This window comes from Sander vitreus, chromosome 14 (assembly GCF_031162955.1).
Source record: "Sander vitreus isolate 19-12246 chromosome 14, sanVit1, whole genome shotgun sequence".
NCBI lineage: Eukaryota > Metazoa > Chordata > Actinopteri > Perciformes > Percidae > Sander > Sander vitreus.
In genome coordinates this window covers 2,074,606-2,096,622 of record NC_135868.1, presented here as the reverse complement: position 1 = coordinate 2,096,622, position 22,017 = coordinate 2,074,606, and the positions used below count along the sequence as shown (strand labels likewise).

At 40.4% G+C, this 22,017-nt stretch overlaps 1 protein-coding gene across 1 annotated transcript; it reads left to right on the top strand.

The window, feature by feature from the left end:
* The first annotated feature begins 182 nt into the window (after nucleotides 1–182).
* On the top strand, nucleotides 183–13,590 carry LOC144528569 (uncharacterized). Its single transcript, XM_078267243.1, has 4 exons — nucleotides 183–471; nucleotides 2,885–3,541; nucleotides 11,081–11,308; nucleotides 13,024–13,590. The coding sequence occupies exons 1-4, from the start codon at nucleotides 279–281 to the stop codon at nucleotides 13,500–13,502; spliced, it is 1,557 nt and encodes a 518-aa protein (XP_078123369.1). The 5' UTR covers nucleotides 183–278; the 3' UTR covers nucleotides 13,503–13,590.
* The last annotated feature ends 8,427 nt before the right edge of the window (nucleotides 13,591–22,017 follow it).

Genomic DNA, 22,017 nt, shown 5'->3' with positions numbered 1-22,017 from the left:
ACACATTAAAAGGAAAGGGAAACAAACTACCATCATCTTTAATTTGGTTCATTGTTTTCTCAGAGCTATGAACAATTAATAAAGTATTTGTCTTTCTTCAACATGTGTTTTAATCATTTACATTCCTGCGTAAAAACACTTTTATTTTGAAGCTCAGCAACTAATCTGCACCGGAAGCTGTAGTCTTCACTGCGGCTAACTTCACTCTTTGAACAAGATGGCGTCTAGCAGAAAGGTGTGTTAGCAGAGTGTCTTTGTTGTGTAGAGAAAGAGGTAAAATGTGTAAAGTCCAGATGCTGAGAGCGTTGGTGGAGCAGCGACTAACTGCGGCTGCTGAAGAGATATTTGGGCTGTTTGAAAGAACGATAGCAGAGTACGAGGAGGAACTTTGTCGTTCAAAAGAGGAGAACGAGCGACAACGGGAGCTACTGGACGCTGTTTTCAACCCTCAGCTTCGGTTCCACAGAGCAGGTTTGGTCATTAAACCTTCAGTTGATCTTTCTCTCCTTCCTGTCATCTCTTCTCTCAGCAACCATATGACGATAGGACGGATGTAAATAAGCATTTCTTCATAAGATCTATTGTAATCTTCGCTCTTTAACAGGCCTTCGCCAAACCCACCAGACTCCATGTAAATAATCAGTACTTTTGTCATCGTAAAACACACTGCATTCAAAGTCGACAGAAACACAATAAAACTATCAAAAGCCGTCTTGGTTAATCTTTCCACTGTTCCAACAATCACCACTCTGGTTTGGTTGAAATTAACCCTTAATTCACCGATTTACATGTGGAAATATGCTGGTTCTATACACGCTAAAAGTACAGATTATTTACATGGAGTCTGGTGGGTTTGGTGATGGTGAAGGTTCTTATTTAATAGGTATTCCCTTAGGACTGTATAGGTGATGGTTACATAGTAGTGATGTTCGCCTTGGAACACAACAGCAAAGCATTGTAACCACTGAGGCTCAGCGAGAGAGTGTGTGTGTCTCTGTTTGTGTTGTGTGTCTCTGTTTGTGTTGTGTGTCTCTGTTTGTGTTGTGTGTCTATGTGCGTGTGTGTGCGTGTCAGAGATGGGGACTGCACGTTGCAGACTTGCTTCGTTTCTGATTGTCTTGTCGCTAGGTAAAAGCAAACGATCACCACATTGAAGTTGTATAAGGCTTGAGGTGTCACTAGTAAAGATAATACCCTAGCAAAATAAAAATGTCTCTAGGTCAGGCTAGTCTTCTCCTCCGCCTACTCTGGCCTCTGGAACATCCTGTACTTTTCACAATGTCTGTAGTGTCTCCCAGATTTTGACAGTACAATCAGTATTTTGGCTTTATATGCAAACAGTTTAAATATTAACAAGACAGTGGAATGTAATCATAATTTTTCCTCACACTGATGCAAAAATCCATTTGCCAGTGATTATCTTAACAGCATATTACTCCAGTGATGAAATAAATCCATGTCATAGCCATTTTAAGTTTTATGACAAGTACTTAAGTAAAAATACTGATTCTCCAAAGCTCAGTTAAAACAATCTTTGGAGTAATATTAGGGCTGTCAGCATTAACGCGTTAATCTCGATGCGATTAAGGGCCGAGCATAACACATTCATTTTTTTTAATCGCATGCCGCCATTTATTAATTTATTTTACACTTCACTCGACTTCACGTTGTGCCTAACATGCTACTATTTTGACCCTTTTCCGCACCTTTACTTATCATCACGCTGCCACTTCCTTGTAACATATCCTGTTGTTGCAGGCATGATGGAGAAAGACAGCAGAAAACACAATTCTGAATGGTGCATTTTATTTTCCAAAACTCCTGGACAGCTCATTAGAGAAGTCGTAAGCCACATGCACATTGTGTAAAGCCGAATTAAAATATCACTGAAACACGTCAAGCTTGAGCTACCACCTACGAGCTAATTAACGTGACTCAGTTTGATGCTAGCGGGCTCAGGCAAAGCACTATTTTGGAGAGTGCTACTTGCCAACCTGTTGCCAAACCAAATCCCAAAAAATGACTACAGCTCTTGCGAAATGGGTGGCAGCTAACTGCAGACCTGTCAGCATCGTAGAAGACTCAGGTCTTAAAGACGTACTACGGTTGGCATGTTCTGACCCGTCTCATTGCCGTGGAGGGGGACAGCAGTTTCACGCATACACAGCCTGTACGACACGGAGAAAGCAGCCACACTGGAACTGCTGCAACGAACGCTGTCTCATTAACCGGTGATCACTGGACGTCAGTGAGTTATCAACATTATTTAGAAGTTACTGCACATGGACTCTGGTAAGGATAGGGATCTTTTGTTTTTTAGTTAGGTACTTGGAGGAATTGTGCAATAATGACAGATTCACACATTTTTCTTTTGTTTACAGTAAATAAATAAATAAACAAATACAAATCTTAAAGTCAAGTTCATAAAGTAACTTTCTTTGCATTCATTTGATTCCCAGTCAAGATACACTGGTAAGAATTGCTTTCCATTGTTAATATGTACTTAAAAACAGTTCTGAAATGCAAAATAATAGAATTTTAATCATGTGATAAAACATGCGATTAATCGTGATTAACTATAGAAATTCAGCGATTAATCTCGATTTAAAAAAATAATCGTTTGAAAGCCCTAAATAAAATGCAATTTATTCGTTAAATGAATCAATGACAAAAATAATCGTTAGGGACAGCCCTAAATGGTTGCATTTTGTAGCTGGTTTTAGCAAGCTGACCTTAACAAACTATGCTACTTTGTATCAGTTTGTTAGACTAAATTTGTAAGTTTTCATATCTATGACGATAGAAACTACCTCTCATTATTATTAGTTTGAGTTTAGTTTGAGTGGTGGTCAGTAATATGTCTGTTTCATTCTGTTTCCTGCAGATGTTCAGCAGCTGTTGGTGGTTAAAGAAGAGATTCTCCCTGAGCAGCAGACGTGTAGCTCCAGTGTGGACCAGCAGGAGCCAGAGCCCCCCCCATGCATTAAAGAGGAACAGGAGGAACTGTGGTACAGTCAGGAGGGAGAGCAGCTTCAAGGGCTGGAGGAGGCTGATATCACCAAGTTCCCATTCACTCCTGTCCCTGTGAAGAGTGAAGATGATGAAGAGGAAGCCCAGTCCTCACAGCTTCATCAAAGACAAACTCAACACATGGAAACAGAAGCTGATGGAGAGGACTGTGGAAGACCAGAACCAGCCAGGAACTCACATCCACATCCACTTTTACAACATGAGACTGAAGACCAGACTGGAGACTCTTCTGAACCTGAGACTGATGACAGTGCTGATTGGAAGGAGACCAGAGAACCTCAGTCAGCTTTAAACTCTCTGAATCATGATTCAAGATGTAGGAAATCATTCAGCTGCTCTGAGTGTGGGAGAAGATTTGGGAACAAGCAACATCTGAAGAGACACATAAGAACCCATACAGGAGAGAAACCTTTCAGGTGTTCTGAGTGTGGGAGGAAATTTGACTGCAAAGGAAGTCTGAATAGACACATGATAACTCACACAGGAGAGAAGCGTTTCAGCTGCTCCGTCTGTAAGAAATCTTTTACACACAGTGCACATTTATGCTCACATGTGACAGTCCACACAAGGGAAGAAAGATTTAGCTGCGGCGTTTGTGACAAGACATTTCAGTGGCTTAATCAGGTCAAAAGATGTTGATGTGGCAAATTGCCCCGAATATTAATGATTACGCCCTAATATTAGGCCTATTATTGTTGTTACTATTGTTATCAAAAATAATCAAAAAATCATATCATTGAATGACAAACGACACATGTATTAGTTTCCCAGAGATCAAATAGTCATGTGAATAGAAATTATATTTACTGGTGTTTAAAAAAATGCAACCATTTGACATTCAACTCAAATAACAGCAGCCAATCAGACCGCCTAGATATGTAACATTCAAACTTTAATTAGGTATTACAAACACTAACAGTAGCCAATCAGAAACAGCTAGCAATTTAACATTCAAATTTATTTTTCATTCAAATCTAAATCTATTATCGAATTGTTTTAACGGAAAACAAGCTGGCCATTATCAAGGGGTAAAAGCAGAATGATTTATTTCCAAATGGAAATAAGTTTACAACCTTTGAAAGTTAGTGAGAGCCCTTTGTTGATGCTTAGAAGACTATAGGTTTGCTATCGCCTGTCTTGAGAGTAAATGGCAGAAAAAAACGTTTGGAGAAATGCAACCCCACATCGTGCTGCATTTTGAGGAGGTGAGAATCCCGTACAGTAAACAGTTACCTCGCTGCCTCTATCGCTTCCACAAGACAGTTTGATGGCACGAGATGTTTGCCAAACATCAAAGCACAATCGATATCTCTCGCTCATCTCTTTTCTTTCTCTTTTTCTCCGTGAAATGAAGCTGCCTTCAGGTGCAATAGGAAACGTTGTGTTCTATAAACAATCTGACGAATAACTGTTAACTGTGTAATATAGTCTACTTGTGCTACATTGGGGGGTTAAAGAACACAACAGGACGTCGTGGCGATCTGAACGCAGCTTCACGCTGAAGCACGGAGCTCATTTAAGATGATGCTTTGACGTTCCGTTTGCGTGAAGGCAGCACGGTGCTGCGCCAAACAAAGCTGACAGAAGCACAGAAGAAAAGAGTTATGATACACCGTCTCGTTCAGTTACAGTGCTGTAAACTGGCAGGTTTTAATGTTGCAGACCACTGTTTTTTAGTAGTTTAAAGTGTAAACATGTATTCTTATTGTGAATCTTTGGTTTAAACTAGCTTTCAAACAAATGCTCCCCAAGGGCACCTCAACGCCCCCCTTTCCAAAATATTGCTTCCAGCGCCCCCCGTCATCTTCTGAACGCCCCCGTTGAGAAACACTGGTCTAAACAGTTAAAATAGTTAGCTAAAAGTACTGACTAAACGGTTGATTATAGTTAGCTAAAAGTACTGACTAAACGGTTGATTATAGTTAGCTAAAAGTACTGACTAAACGGTTGATATAGTTAGCTAAAAGTACTGACTAAACGGTTGATATAGTTAGCTAAAAGTACTGACTAAACGGTTGATATAGTTAGCTAAAAGTACTGACTAAACGGTTGATATAGTTAGCTAAAAGTACTGACTAAACAGTTAAAATAGTTAGCTAAAAGTACTGACTAAACAGTTAAAATAGTTAGCTAAAAGTACTGACTAAACAGTTGATATAGTTAGCTAAATGGACTGTTTTAACAGTTGAAATTGTTAGCTAACATTAATGGTCTAAACTGTTGAAATAGCTAAAAGTACTGACTAAACAGCTGAAATAGTTAGCTAAAAGTACTGACTAAACAGTTAAAATAGTTAGCTAAAAGTACTGACTAAACAGTTAAAATAGTTAGCTAAAAGTACTGACTAAACAGTTAAAATAGTTAGCTAAAAGTACTGACTAAACAGTTGATATAGTTAGCTAAATGGACTGTTTTAACAGTTGAAATTGTTAGCTAACATTAATGGTCTAAACTGTTGAAATAGCTAAAAGTACTGACTAAACTGTTGAAATAGTTAGCTGAAAGTGCTCAGGGTTTGTACGGGTGCTTGAAATCCTTGAAAATGCTTGAATTTTGATGTTGGGTTTTCAAGGTTTGAAAAGTGCTTACATTTTGGCTAAAATGCTTGAAATTCCAACTTTTATTTTCATAGGCGCCGATACTGTCGGTGCTCCCACGGAAAACACTAAGCATGGTTAGAGGTGAATGGAAATTGTGTGTCTTTAATTTCCCCACTAACCCACAAACCCCAAACTCTAGGATTGCATAGATAGAATTGACAGCCTGTAACAACCTGGGAGTTTTGACTAGCTGGCAGTAAGTTTTAAAAATTTGTGGTGGATTTAATGGATTTGCTTTCTTGTCGGTGGTTTGGCATGGATTTTAACCAGAGTTCAACAAAAGGTAGGCTCTAAATTACTACATTCCTACTGCTGGTGTATGGGTGGGTGTGGAAGGTGTGTTGTTGCGGCTCCAACCAACTCACGTAGTTTTCAGTCAATGGACTGTCATTGTCAGGCGAGAGCTAGCTTAATGAGAAGCACATTTCATTTCAGTTGTACATGTAGCCTTGTATTACGGGCTGTGAATCAAGATATCCTACAAGCCATGTTCTGATGCTTGTTACTGGATATTTTGTTGATTATGGCTGCAAAGTGTTTGTGTCTAGTTTGTCAAGTAGGTTAGCCTAGGCTACTAGTTTGCATCGCTATTTAAAGGCTACCGCTAGCTAAAGGCTACCCCTAGCTATTACTGGATTTTAAATTAGGCTACCAAGATTATCTTTTTTTATGCACCCGTGTGTAGGGTTGGATACCGAAACGTTCCTACGCAAACGGTAGTATTCAGACTGGATCAGAACGCAAATTTCGGTTCCTCATTTCGGTTCCAACAGAGAGATTTTCCCTCTGTCGCTCCGGACAGCGGCAGACTTTTTTTTCTTTCTCACTTTTCCACCGAGTGGCGCACGTGTCTGCTCGCGGTGTGAAGCGCGTGTCCGCGCTGTTCTGCGACATGCACTCTAGAATCACTGCTGATAGACGGCTTTTTGTACACGCTCCGAAACGGACGTAAAAATATCATGCTATCGTAAATGTGGCTACTTTTAAAATGCCATATTTTCCCCTCTGGGCTCACCGAAATGGTCGTAAAAGCATATTAACCATTCACTGCATGTGATCGCTAGTAAACTTGCTCTGTTAGTCTATCGTTCAGGACAAGACCCTGTACACTGGTGGTGGGGGAGGCGGGACAGCCTACCCAAATTGTCTGCCCTTTCAAACTCCTCCCTGTGTGTCCAGGCCTCTTGGACACCATCTGAGAGTTTTCTCCTGTGCAGGACACGCCATAAGTCAGGAGAGGTGTAGTATCTCGCCAGAGAACGCTAATATGGTCATTTTTCTGCAAAAGAACTGCTAAAGTTTGAAGCTGATTAGCATACCAACTCAACATTTATTTTATTTGTTAATCGTGTAACTGTTATAGTACCAAGTAGTTATGTGCTAAGTGACTTAGGTTTACTCATTATATATTTAAGTACTTTAAAACGTTAATATATTGTTACATTTAAATTCAGGATTTATACAGCAACAGAGTTAACTGACAACTATCATTTTCAGCATCTTACTGATTGTATTGATAATAAACATAATTAATAAAACTTTTGTGTGTTAAAAACACAATTTTGGCTGTTTATAGCATTATCTCTTAATGTGATAAAAACACTAAATAATAATTTTGACTATATATTGGTATGTAATTTATGGTGGTGTAAGGTGCTGGAAAAAGCTTTAAAATAGACCTTGAAAGTGCTTGAAAAAGACCCTGTCTTTCTGCTTGAGCAGCACTGGTTGAAGCCTGAAAATATTGTAAACAAATTAATAACATCACTAATTACACTGGTCAGACTGTTCAGCTCAGTTTCAGACTGATACCGCCGGTTCAGGCAGCTCCTCTGTGTGCGTGGTAAAAAAAATACACCGTTGTATATACTGTGTATATACTATATTTTTACTTCAAAGACAGTGTTTAAAAGGTGCTATCCACATGTTTACATATGTTTATTACAGTAAATTAAGTGTAAGTAAGTGTGGTAAAGCCACATTAGTTTTTATATTTTTATATTTCTGCAATCTGTACTTTAGTTTGTGTGATTAGTTTCTGACTTTCATATGAATGTTTCCACCAGGCGGTCAGTGCTCAGTATTACTAGTAATACTACTGGGACTGAAGGAGTTAAATAAAAGATGTCATTCATATAAATTCATGCATCACCTAATTTCATCATCACATCCAGGCCTCCAGGAAAGAACAGTTTGTTTAATATGTAATCTTGTATTGTTCATACTATACAATGATTTATTGCTTGTCTTTGAATAATACAGAAGACAAAGAGCTTAAAAAATAATCGCCTATTGAATCGAAATTGCAATATTTTTGAAAAAAATCGCAATTAGATTATTTTCAAAAATCGTTCAGCCCTAATTAATATACACAGAAATATGGCATACATACAGATAAACACAGGTATGAAAAATAACAACTGAAATAATAAAGTGCGCACATAACAGAAACCCTTTTCAGTTCTATGAGCTCAATTGTTCTTTGATGACAAGAGTTCAGAGATGTTCAACGTTCAACGTTGGGGCCCATATGAGTTTGGTTTCTGTTGGTCCTACCACCATGAAGAAGGAATCCAGGGCAATCCGTATAAGTTCAGAGTCTCGATCCTGTAGCTCGCCACCCCGCCAACTGAACTGGGAATCTCTAAACCCTGGAAGTCTCTGGGATCTGAAGAGTCGATGTGAGTCGATATCCCTCTCTGGACCGGACCTCCCCTGCGTAGCGTTTCTCAAATCTCCACCTCCTCCACCTAAAGATAAGGCCAAATCATTTCTCAATTACTATTCAGTAATAAAATCAATTGCTTAGGCTACAATGAAAATAAGTAATATTGCAGTTAACCCATATTGAAATATCTAAATCTTTATTCAGTTTTACAACCGTTCTTAAATTTCTTCTCTTAAGTATCAAAAGTATATAAATCCCTTTCAGGTATCAAAAGCACATTTATATTAATAGGCAACCTTTATACAAAAAATACATTTCTAATTCAAGTTGTATGGAACCTTAGTAACATTAACACTATCCTAAATGAAATTGCATACATTGCATGTAAACATCTCTCAAATTGTATTATTTTCCTATAACTTAAGCTACAGTGTTGTAATCTAGAGGCATTAAGACATGCATGCTTATTTATCCCTCCCTGCACCAGTAACAGTGGAAAGACTACACTGCAGACTGCAGCCTCTTTAAGTTACTTTACCATAAACTTCAGTTAAACAGTTAAACTCACAACTTGTACTAACATTCATTCAACAAAATACCCACAGCTAGCAATAGTGTTGAAAAGCAACATGACTTTCCATAACCAATAGATAGAATCATTAGTGCAGAAGATGAATGCAGTACTCTGCTAGCCTTTATAGCTAATTACCCTATTAGCATATGAATACAGCACCTTAGTTAACCCGTTAGCGTTGCGCTATTAGCACCGATTAGCATGGTTGCTAGCAAACTCAAGGCCTAGTCCAAAGGAGTAAATGGCCTGTTCTTATATAGCGCTTTTCTAGTCTTAACGACTACTCAAAGCGCTTTAACATAGTACAGGAACCCGTGCTGTGTCCGAGGCTGCCGTACAAGGTGCCACCTGCTCATCAGATAAACATTCACACACATTTATACTCCGATGGCGCAGCATCGGGGGCAACTTGGGGTTCAGTGTCTTGCCCAAGGACACTTTGACATGGGACTGCAGGGCCAGGGATCGAACCACCAACCTTCCGATGAGCTCTACCACTGAGCCACAGTCGCCCCTTGAGTGACTCACCATTTTAACGGAATTCACTGCCTTTAACTCCATGACGACAGTAGATTTAGGCACAGGTCTCTTTCACTCTATTTACAACAAGGCGTAGCCAGTATTAGATAGTATTTAGTATGTAAAATTGATTTATTTCACTAAATGTCATTCTTTTTATCTTACTGAGTGAATAACGGCAGCCTCCTACGTTCCGATGCAGGCGCCAAAAGGGATGTGAGGAGACGTCAATCTAGCGATCCAACGTAGCCTAGTTGATAGCTGATTGGTCAGCTCACAGACCCAAGTTCACCCTTTGGCTTATTTACAAGACCATCAAAGCGAAAGTGAAAGTTAAATCATTTTCCACTGTTTTCTCCCATAGCTCTTACCAACTACTTTTGACCACATTCACCAATAACTTGGAAAACAAAAGGAATGTCTCAAAATAAAATTAAACAATATAGAAGTGTCATTATTAAGCCTGGGCTACACATGACAGCCAGTTTTGTGAAATATCCTGTCACACATCTATCTGACCAAGTGCTAGAATTGGTCTCTAACCTTGTACATCTACTTATAATAATCATTATGTCAACATGTCATGAATACAAAAAGAGGTGGATTTTCTGTTTATGTGAAGTTGTCATGACAACAACATCCTCTGGTAATTTCATCCTGTTTAATGTCAAGTTGTCTTAATAAGTACACTCAAAAGAAATGTAATGTCAAGTTGTCATGACAAATACGTATTCTGGTAATGTCAAGTTATCATTACAAAGACATCCCAAACAAATGTAATGTCAACTTGTCATGACCAAGACAACTTCTGGTAATGTCACTTTGATTAATGTCAAGTTGTCATAATCAAGACAACCCAAACGATGTCAACTTGTCATGACCAAAACCGAATGACACTTAATGACAGAAGTCAAACTTTATGATGGTTTATAAGGTTTATGACACGTTCATGACAGTGTCATGTCATAGTTATGACATTGTCATGTCACGATTATGTCGATACTGTCAAGTAAATTTTTACCGCTAAAAGTAATGTCTAAACAGTTGAATTGGTTACCTAAAAAGTACTGTCTAAACGGTTGATATAGTTGGATAAAAATAATGTCTAAACAGTTGAAATAGTTAGCTAAAGGTACTGACTAAACAGTAAGTAGTTAGCTAAAAGTACTGACTAAACAGTTTGTATTTCCTTCTGTTTCCTGTGTGTTTCTACTTTCCTTTACTATGAAGCAGAAAAGAAGTTGTTGCATGACATGTTTGAGCTAATTTACATGACTTCAAAAGGATAAAACTTTATTCTTAATCGTCACATACACACAGTACAATGTAGTGAAATTCTATTACTGCATTTAACCCATCTTAAGTATTAAGTAGGAGCAGTGGACAGCTATACATACAGCATCCGGGGAGCAACTTAGGGTTCAGTGTCTTGCTAAGGGACACTTTGACATGTGGTCAGAGGAGCCTGGGATTGATCTGCCAACCTTTTGGTTGAGAGGCAACCACTCTATCGCCGAGCCGCAGCCACCCTTAACAACGCATGTCCTGAGATGTTGCTTTTGCACATATGCACATTGCAATGTCGATTGTCGAAGTGATTTATCATGCAGCCCTAGAACACACACACTATCACACCCCTAGTTAGCATGAAGTCCCAGTATTCATCAATTTGTTTCCTGTTTCCTGCAGATGTTGAGCAGCTGTTGGTGGTTAGAGAAGAGGTCCCCCCTCAGCAGCAGGAGTGTAGCTCCAGTGTGGACCAGCTGAAGCCAGAGCCCCCCCCACACATTAAACAGAAACAGGAGGAACTGTGGAGCAGTCAGGAGGGAGAGCAGCTTCAAGGGCTGGAGGAGGCTGATATCACCAAGTTCCCATTCACTTCTGTCCCTGTGAAGAGTGAAGATGATGAAGAGAAAGGTAGGAACAACGTGGACGTGTTTATTTAACGTGTTTTTACTCTCTGCAGAAGTCTACGGCTGCCCCCTCTGTATATGTCTCCATAGGCAATTCCCTGCTAGCCCTGCCCATTAAGAAGTTCTTTGATTGATGGCGGCCATGTTTTTTTGACAAATCTTGCTCATTTATAGTGTATCTCAGTCCCAAAAAGCTGTATACAAATTTTGGTCTTGATAGAATCGAAATTGACAAAGTTCTATTTGTTTAACTGTTTTTCACATCCATCATGGCAGACGGTCCAAGAGGCTTTTTTGTAGAGCACATTGAGCTGCATGTGTGTTAGAAATTTCAAGTCAATCGGACTTAAGGTGTGAGTGGCGAGGCCTTTCAAAAATCACATATATAAGCCTTCATTATAGCGCCACCATGTGGCCGATTGGGCTCATTCCAGCTCATGGCATCGGGTAACTGTGGATCATTCCAATCTCTGGGCTTGTCCCAAGTAGGTCGTACTGACTCTCCAGAGTTTGATAGATGCTCTTCATTGTTGGTTGTTCATACAGTAGTTAAGGCGGCAATGCTTAAAGCCAAGGGTATCTGTTTCAAAGTGCCAGTTCAGTCAAAGTGTTGACTCGTGTGTCTTTGCTTTGTCATGCGACAGCCAAAGCTCTAGTTTTCTTAGCATGCCTTTGGTGGTAGATGGCAAATTACCTCTGTCCTGTTGCTAGCCAATTGAAGGACCTCAAATCATCCTGATGCAAGAAGCTGATGTAGCTTGTTGATGAACTGCTGGGCCTCTTCAACTAAGGGAACACTCTGTAAGCAGTTGTTCACGTAGAAGCACAGTTTGATTAAGAATCTTACACCCTCTCTAGGTTTAATGTGCAGGAAAACATGGCGGTGAAGGGCAAATGAGGCACAACATGGACAACAAGTAGTCCCAAAGGGAAGTACCTGCCACTCATAGATTTCAGGGGGCTCGTCTGTTTTCATATTGCGTCAAAGAAACTTCAGGAGGGGTTTGTCTTCAGGTAGGAGGCACACCTGATGAAACATGGCGTTTCTGTCGCCACTGATTGGGACACTGTGTCCCCTAAAGTCCAGCAACACACTACACAATTGAGGGACTCAAGGAAGGACCAAGCAATGGCGACTCACTGAGGTTAAGTCCTTTGTAGAGAAAGGAGATGCAACGTCAGCTTGCAGTTTGACTACAACACCGGAGGTTTCCAATTTATTATTCTCACGCTGTAGCTGTGACTCAAGCATCTTTGCTGCCCCCTTGAAGTGTCCCTTCCAGCCGTGTTCTGATTGCCGCTGGCACTCCAGGTTGTCCTTAGCGCACGGATACCATAGGGCTTATAAAGCAAAGGTGCAGGTCAGCTCCAATTAGCAGCAAGGATGAAACATGGCTGAAGGGGTGGAGAGGCAAGTCTTTGAGGTGATTGTGCCTTTTCTCAAGGGTGGCCACTGGATACTTAAGTTCAGCTAGCCCAAAGCAAGGGAGGTGAAGGCATTGACTATCTGGAAGGATTTCTGTGGCTGCACTACAGAGGGAATTGGAAGGAGACTAAGGGCACCATAAAGAGTCTGTACTGTCTAAACAGTTGAAATAGTAGCTAAATGTACTGACTAAACAGTTGAAATAATTTGCTAAAAGTACTGACTAAACAGTTGACATAGTAGCTAAAAGTACTGTCTAAACAGCTGTCTGTATTTGATTCTGTTTCCTGCAGATGTGCAGCAGCTGTCGGTGGTTAAAGATGAGGTTCCCCCTGAGCAGCAGGAGTGTAGCTCCAGTGTGGACCAGCAGGAGCCAGAGCCCCCACACATTAAAGAGGAACAGGAGGAACTGTGGAGCAGTCAGGAGGGAGAGCAGCTTCAAGGGCTGGAGGAGGCTGATATCATCAAGTTCCCATTCACTCCTGTCCCTGTGAAGAGTGAAGATGATGAAGATAAAGCTCAGTCCTCACAGCTTCATCAGAGACAAACTCAACACATGGAACCAGAAGCTGATGGAGAGGACTGTGGAGGACCAGAACCAGCCAGAAACTCACATCCACTTTTACTACCAGAGACTGAAGACCAGACTGGAGACTCTTCTGATCCCGAGACTGATGACAGTGCTGATTGGAAGGAGACCAGAGAACCTCAGTCAGCTTTAAACTCTCTGAAACATGATTCAACATGTAAGAAACCAATTCAGCTGCTCTGAGTGTGGGAAAAGATTTAACTTCAAGTCAGATGTTAAGAGACACATGAGAATCCACACAGGAGAAAAACCTTTCAGCTGCTCTGAGTGTCAGAGGAAATTTGGCCGCAAGTCAAATCTGGAAAATCACATGGTAACTCACACAGGAGAAAAACCTTTCAGCTGCTCAGTTTGTAAGAAATCTTTTACACAGAGAGGAAGTTTACTGTCACACATGACAGTCCACACAGGAGAAAAACCTTTCAGCTGCTCAGTTTGTAAGAAATCTTTTACACAGAGAGGAAATTTACGGTCACACATGGCAGTCCACACAGGAGAGAAAAGATTCAGCTGTGGTGTTTGTAACAAAAGATTTGCCTGGCGTTCTGATGTCAAAACACATAAATGTGTTGGTCCGATAGAAACAGAAGCTGATGGAGAGGACTGTGGAGGACCAGAACCAGCCACAAACTCGCATCCACATCCACTTTTACAACCAGAGACTGAAGACCAGACTGGAAACTCTTCTGAACCTGAGACTGGTAACATGGAATAACGTTTGTGCCTTTAAAGGGATGGTTTGGAGTAATTTCACCCTAGGGTCCTTTGCACCATGGCCTCGAGCCAAACACCCCCCCAGAAGCTTTTTTCCCTTGGTTGAACGTTGGGCGAGTTAGCACTATCAGCCGAATGGCTTAGTGCAGGCGCTAATGGAACCAAGGTGTATCTCGTAAATTACCCCACTAATAATGCCCGGAATGGTACCAAACTTCTACTGTAGTACATATAGGTTCTGTACTCATAAAACGAGGCATTGGAAAGTTTATAAGTACACCAGGAGTTTATTTATATAACACTTGCCTGATGGCTTCTACTCTCTGCTGCTACCGCTGCTAGCTAGCTAGCTAGCTCTCTGATTCTCCTCCATTAGTTGTGGGCTCTTCCGGCAATAGATGTTGTGCTCTGTGCGGGGTCTCGCGGGATCACTTTGTGTTCCTGAAAAAGTGTTTACATCTTAGTGTTAACTAATAATTGTTGCAAACTGGTACTACCAGCAAAATATTATATATATTATTATTATTATAATATTAGTGCATTCCTGGAACTAGGCATCTAGATATACCAAAAAACTTTTTCAGCAACACCGGGTGATCCCACGAGATCCAGCACAGAGCAAGACATATATTGCCAGAAGAGCCTACCGGTAAAGTAGTGAAGAAGGAGCAAGAAGCGAGAGAACAGAAGAAGAGATCACCGAAATGGCAGAGTTTGAGGTTAGCATCGAACGATGAGTGGCTCAATTTTCGAAGGTCGCCTGTACGTATTCAAGCCTGAATACATGGATGAGGAGCTACAACTAATGGAATGTAGAAGTTTGGTACCATTCCGGGCATTATTAGTAGGATAATTTATGAGATAAACCTTGGTTCCATTAGCACCTGCACTAAGCCATTCGGCTGATTGAGCTAACTCCTCTGATTAAGCAGAACGTTGGGCCTTTGTCATCTGTGGTCTGGCCTAGTCTAAGGAACCTTGGGGTGACATTTGACAAATCCCTATCTTTTGAAACTCGCATCAAATCATTGACCAAATCCTGTTTTTTCCACTTACGCAACATTAGCAAATCAAGGGCTGTGGTCTCTCAGTCAGAATTGGAGATGCTCATCCATGCATTAATTTCCTCCTGTATTGACAATGCATTTCACTCTTCTGCTCACTTAACAATTCTGTCCTTCACCGGCTGCAATCCATTCAAAACGATGCTGCTAGGCTACTTACTATATCAAATAGGCGCACCCATATCACGCCTCTACTCTGCTCCCTTCACTGGCTTCCTGTAACCTACAGGATCCAATTCAAAATTCTCACCATAGCCTATAGGGCTCTACATGGTCAGGCCCCTGCTTATCTTGCCAACACAATTCACCTACACACCCCCTCCTGGTCTCTCAGGTCTATCAAACAAAATCTGGTATCCACGCCACGCACTCGTCTGAAAACATGTGGGGATAGAGCCTTTGCTGCTATGGCACCCAGACTCTGGAATGCTCTGCCAAACACCATTAGGTTTGCTTAGAATGTGGACTGTTTTAAGGGACAAGTGAAGACTCACTTGTTCGGGCTAGCTTTTGGGTAACCTATGTCTTTTATGTATTGATCATTTTATCTGTTGTATTTGTACTTTATTCTATTCTTAGACTATTTTTCTACTGTTTTATCGTCTATGCACATTGTAAAGCACTTTGTGACCCTGTCTGTGAAAAGCACTGTATAAATAAATTTTACTTACTTACCTACTAACTTTCCCAATGTTCGACCAAGGGAAAAAAGCTACTGGGAGGCTGGGGGGGAGTGTTTGGCTCAAGGCCATGGTGCAAAGGACCTCAGGGTGAAATTACTCCGAACCATCCCTTTAACTCCAAGTAAAACTTGGAAAAAAGAGGCCCCAGAATGGAGCCTTGGAGAACTCTGCATTTCATATTTGTCCGCTCAGATGTTTATCTATAGACACAACATAATTCCTGTTGTTTAAGTAGGATTCAAACCAGTTATATACCAAACAATGAAATAAGAAGGAGATAAGCCTTAGGTGTAATCATCAGTCTTTACCAAGCCCCCAAGAACAGTGCCATGTCTTGAAGCAACCATGGGCTTAGCGGCCAACAGTGGAATTGCAAGGTCTGTCAACCAGCTGGCCCAGAAAGACATTTCCCTTAGACTTTACATGGCAAAAAAGAAATGTCTGTATGTCAGTGGATAGTTATTTTGGGGGTACATCAACTTTACAGTCCAAACACTTAAATGGTCCTTGTTCAAACAATCATATTTCAAATTGCACTAATAGCCAAATCCAGAATTATTTAATGCACACATAGAACCCGAGCAGACCCACGGACTGCGCCCATGTCGCCCTGTACTGCAGGTTCATGACGGTTCTCCTGAGATCCTATAGCTGTAAAAATGGATATAATGGCTGTAATTCATTATGTGTAGTATCTAATGATACAACCGAGCGCTGTATGCTGTAAAGCCTGTAACCTGGATGTAATGTTATAAACATCTCTGTTCCCAAACTGCCAGGGCTAGCTATCTTCAGCGGTAGCTAGAATGAATGGGGCTTTGCGTCGAACACTGTTTCCAGTTCTGTTAATACATCCATGGTATTTACAGCTTGAGCACTCTGGAAGTTAGGATGTCAGTGGTTGTGATTGTCGCTAAACGGAGGCAAGTTGTTGAATGGTGCAGTTGTCTTGGTTTTGTCTGACGTCCAAGTTTTCCTCAATTTGTGTTTCCGGCAGATGTGCAGCAGCTGTTGGTAGTTAAAGAAGAGGATGCCCCTGAGCAGCAGGGGTGTAGCTCCAGTGTGGACCAGCAGGAGTCAGAGCCCCCCCCACACATTAAAGAGGAACAGGAGGAACTGTGGACCAGTCAGGAGGGAGAGCAGCTTCAAGGGCTGGAGGAGGCTGATATCACCAAGTACCCATTCACTCCTGTCCCTGTGAAGAGGGAAGATGATGAAGAGAAAGGTATGAACAACTTGGACGTGTTTATTTAATGTGTTTTTAGGGGATGGGGGAAATACTCTGCAGAAGTCCAGGGCTGCCCCCTCTGAGTGGATTAGTTGACTAATCGGTCTTTTTTAACAAGTTGTATTGGTGTCTAAACTTTACCGTCTTCGCTGCATGACACACACCATTTGATGGCTAAACTTAAATGTAACAGCCTCCAAGAGGACTACCACCTCTCGGTGCTCAGTACCCGGTGTCACGGGACCAGCTGGCGGTTGCTTATTTCATGTGTTATCATACGAACAAAGAATGTGTTGTCCAATCTGTGTAGGTATGCTAAATTACAATCTATAGGTTTCCAACAAGTAACAGAGTCAGGACTAAGTCAATCTGATAATGATCTCAAGGCAAATGTCCAAAATAATGACCATGTTTAAAATTATGAATTAAAAGTCCACTCTCTGATTTGTGATGTTGGGGAGTTGTTAGCTTTATCAGGGTGTCCGCGGGGTTTTAAAAAGTATTAAAAGGTAGTAAATCAAATTAGTAAAAATTAAGGCCATTAAATGGTATTAATCACCATTTTACGAGGTATTAATTTTTTGAATTATTTTTTTTGCTAACTATGAGTTGTTTTATTATGTCTACGTAAGTTGATCTTGTAAAGTTCGTGTGATATTATATCCTTCGCTGCATGCAAATTTACGAATCCCACTATGGCCACGCCAAGTCCCCCCCTACGAAGCAGCCCGATTGGTTGGGGTTAGGCATTTACCTCAATGTGTTAAGCTGATTGGTCAGGGATTAGGACCTGTACCAATGGGGTTACATTACCTTGCGTAAGCATGGACGCCTGGCCAATAAATGCTATTGAAGGATGGAACTGACAGCAGAGATTACAAAATGAAGGAAGACGGTAAATATAGTGAGGGGCTAAGAGAAGAGACAGGCAAGAGAACGACTCATTTCAACAGATCATTTTAAGCTGCAAACATGCTGCTACATTATTTCAGTAGAAAACATCCAGTGTAGGCTACTCATCCATTCCACGGAACGAGCCCGAGACAAGGTAGCTAACTACCGTCTGCTGCTCTCGTCCACCACGCTGCTTTACACAATTAGCCTACAGAATGCTACTCTGCAAATAGCCATGTTTTACAAACAAGCTAAAACGAAAGCTTCCGGTTCGTAATCTGTTTATTAGTTTGCTACTATTCTTGAAATTTCTGTAAATTTAGCTGCTGTCGGAGACAAACCAGCCCCAGCCACCAGTATGGCTACTTAAAATGCATGTGAATGACTTCCCCGGACCATGTCGGTGATGTCTGCATTCTTTATTTTTTCTCCTCACTCAGTATTAGCCTTCTTAAAATGTGTCCCCCTGAACAGTGTAGTTGAATGGACCTGCTGTAAGCTTTGTACAGTCACATTTACCCTCGGGTTAGTAAAGAGCTCTTTTGCATATCCAGTGCAAAGAGCCAGAGGTAAAAAGGGGAAGGGTGCGAAAAAGATTTACGTTTGGGCCACCAAAAATTTACTTTTGCCAACAGAATAAGGGGCTTGGTGGCCCATGCGGCCTGTGCTTAAAAATATTAGCATCTATCCCTGTTATTGTATGCAATAAAAAAGGTTGCTTTTTTCGAAAAAAGGAAACCTCTCTTTTCTATATTTGCTATTGCTGTTTACTGTAAAGCAAAAGTATTTCTTATCCGATTAATCGATTAACTGATGAAATAATTGTTAAAATACTCGATTACTAAAATAATCGATAGCTGCAGCACTACTGTTTTCTTGTATTTCACTTGCCTCATGGAATATTTTCCATGAGTACTCATTTGTGCATAAGGTTCACTTAGTTTTAAGTGGTTATAATGGCATCAGTGAATGCTTGTTTCTTTGAACTGCTTTAATTTATCATTTTATTTCATCTATTAATTTTATTAAAAATCTCAAAACTCCATTTAATGGTTAGAAATGTATTGCCGTATAAACCTGCAACTCAATGGTGTGTTGGTTTTAAAAAAATATTGAGAAGGTATTAAAAATGGTATTAAAAGGTATTGAATTTACCTCCAGGATTTCTGTATATACCCTGTTTATGCGTGGTTGTTTTCCCACCCCAAATACATTTTGTCCCACTAATCAGTTGGAGGTGGTAAAGGAGACATGGTAACATGGAGAAGAAACTAATTTGTGGTAGTATGTCCATCTTAACTATTGACACCCAAGCTTGTAGTGATTTTGGGATGAACGACCATCGATCAAGATCATGTCCTAGAAGTTTTTATTAGCAATACTAATTAATGAGGGCAAAATGTCCACCCCCAAGTAGTCTATATCCTTGACGTTCCACTTACGGGATTGCTCCGGTGTGCTCATTTATGCCAGATATCCGTCACCTTCCTCTTTCTTTGTGTTGGCGTTCTAAACTCCGGTGGATTTATGAGGTCTATGGTTAACTGCTCCTCAGATCTCTGCAGGGTAAATCTGGACAGCTAGCTAGACTATCTGTCCAATCTGAGTTTTCTGTTGCACGACTTAAACAACTTTTGAACGTACACGTTCCACCAAAACAAGTTCCTTCCTGAGACTATTTTGCAGAGGCACCGTGGCTCTGTCCGTCACTTAGCACCGCCAAGGATGATTGTGATTGGTTTAGAGAAATGCCAGTAAACCAGAGCACGTCTTTTTCCCATCCTGGAATGCTGTGTGGACTAGCCAGACCTTCCTCCGCAGAGCTGTGGAGGAAGGTCTGGCAAAGCGAGACTAATCCCCAATTACTTAAATTGTTTGACAACAGGAATAAGTTGGAGTAATGAGCTAGGGTCCAGTTTTGAATTTAATGGGAATAGTGCTGTTGTAGAGTTAAGTTTATAACAGGACAGGGAACTGAATTCTGCAAATGTATCTAAAATATGAGGTACTGAAGTGGCAGCTTTGTTTAAGTATAACAAAATATCATCAGCATTAGGGCTGAGATGATTCATCAACATCATCAGTTCAGTTTCAGTTCAAGTTTATTGTCATATGCATATTAGTATGAAGTACCACAGCAATGAAATACAATGTGCCTTAGCACTCTCTCAGCACCAGTCAATAGTAACAATTATAAATAACTAGGACTGTCAAACGATTTTTTTCTTAATCGTGATTAATCACTGAATTTCTATAGTTAATGTTTTATCACATGATTAAAATTCTATTATTTTCCATTTCAAAACTTTTTATTGACATACGTTTTTAAGTACATATTAACAATGGAAAGCAATTATTACCAGTGTATCTTGATTGGGAGTCAAATGAATGCAAAGAAAGTTACTTTATGAACTTGACTTTAACATTTGTATTTCTTTATTATTTCTTTATTTCTTTATTTATTAATTTACTGTAAACAAAAGAAAATGTGTGAATCAGTCACACATTTGAATCTAGAGTCAATATAGTGTGCAGTAACTCCTAAATAATTTTAATTACTCACTGACGTCCAGTGATCACCAGTTAATGAGACAGCGTTTGCACTTTGCTGCAGTTCCAGTTGGGCTGCTTTCTCCGTGTCGTACAGGCTGTGTATGCATGAAACTACTGTCCCCCTCGACGGCATGATGCTGACAGGTCTGCAGTTAGTTTTGTTTTTGGAAAATAAAAAGCGTCATTCAGAATTGTGTTTCTGCTGTCTTTCTCCATCATGCCTGCAGCCTGCAGCAGTAGGATGTGTTATGAGGAAGTATGGTAGCTTGATGATAAATAAAGGTGCGGCAAAGGGTCAAAATAGTGGCCTGTTAGGCACGACGCAAAGTGTAAAATAAATGAATAAATGGCGGCATGTGATTTTTTAAAAATGGATGCGTTATGCTCGGCCCTTTATTGCATCGCGATTAACGCGTTAATGCTGACAGCCCTATAAATAACATAAATAGCATTTAAAAACATCTAGAAATATCGAAGCACAGTAGACATACTGACTAAGTTTAGACCACAGCTCTCCTTCCTGTTGTGCTATCATTCAGTAACCTTATTACCTGGGGGTAAAAACTATCCCTAAAACGTGTTGTGCACGTTGGGATGCTCTGCAAACGTCTCCCTGATAGAAAGGTGGGAGAAGAGATTGTATGCAGGATGACTAGAATCCTGCATAATACCTCCTGCTTTCTTAGTGCTGCGTTTCCAGTAAATGTGTTGGAGCGGTTCAAGTGGTACCCCAATATTTTTAGATGCAGTTTTGATTACTTTTACTGAAGATTAAGGTCATGTGAAGTAGCCCTGTCAAACCACACTACAATGTTGCCTGTCAATATACTCTCAATTGTACAGCGGTAAAATTCTGTAGAATGTTAAGGGACATATCATACCATTGAGACACCTCAGAAAATAAAGCCTCTGATGTGCCTTCTTAATGGCACACCTGATATGGAAGGACCATGTGAGGGAGTCTGAAATGTGGATGCCTAAGAAATTAAAGGTGTTGACAATTTCAACTGGAGAGTTGTTAATAAAGGCAGGTTATGTGTGGGTTTGTTGTTTCTGAAATCTATGATGACCTCCTTAATTTTGCCCACATTGAGAGACAAATTATTTCTGTGGCACCACATGATCAAATAACAACAACTAACAGCTTATGTATTAAAATAGAAGGTCTGATAGTATTAAAGGCACTGCTATAATCAACAAATAGCATCCTGACATACTTATCCCTGCCCTGTAGATGTTGGGGCACAGTATGTAAAGCCAGGGATACAGCATCATCCACAGCTCTATTTGTATGCAAATTGTAGTGGATCAGTTTAGACAGGAATGCTGTTGTTGATTTATGTCTTCACAAGCTGTTCAAAACACTTCATAATCACAGACGTCAACGCTACAGGTCTAAAATCATTCATACAGGTGGCAGTCGTTTTCTTAGGCACAGGAATTATGATTGATTTTTTAAAACAATTTGGAACCACACAAAGAGAGAGTGACAAGTTAAAAATGTCAGTGAAAACAGTGGCAAGTTGGCTATAACATGTCGTTAAGACTCGTGGAGTAATGCC

Coding starts and splice junctions, on each gene's coding strand:
- LOC144528569 (XM_078267243.1), top strand. CDS start 279: ATGTGTAAAGTCCAGATGCTGAGAGCGTTGGTGGAGCAGCGACTAACT. Junction 3,542..11,080: donor GCGTTTCAGCTGCTCCGTCT/GTAAGAAATCTT, acceptor TGTTTCCTGCAG/ATGTTGAGCAGCTGTTGGTG. Junction 11,309..13,023: donor TGAAGATGATGAAGAGAAAG/GTAGGAACAACG, acceptor TGTTTCCTGCAG/ATGTGCAGCAGCTGTCGGTG.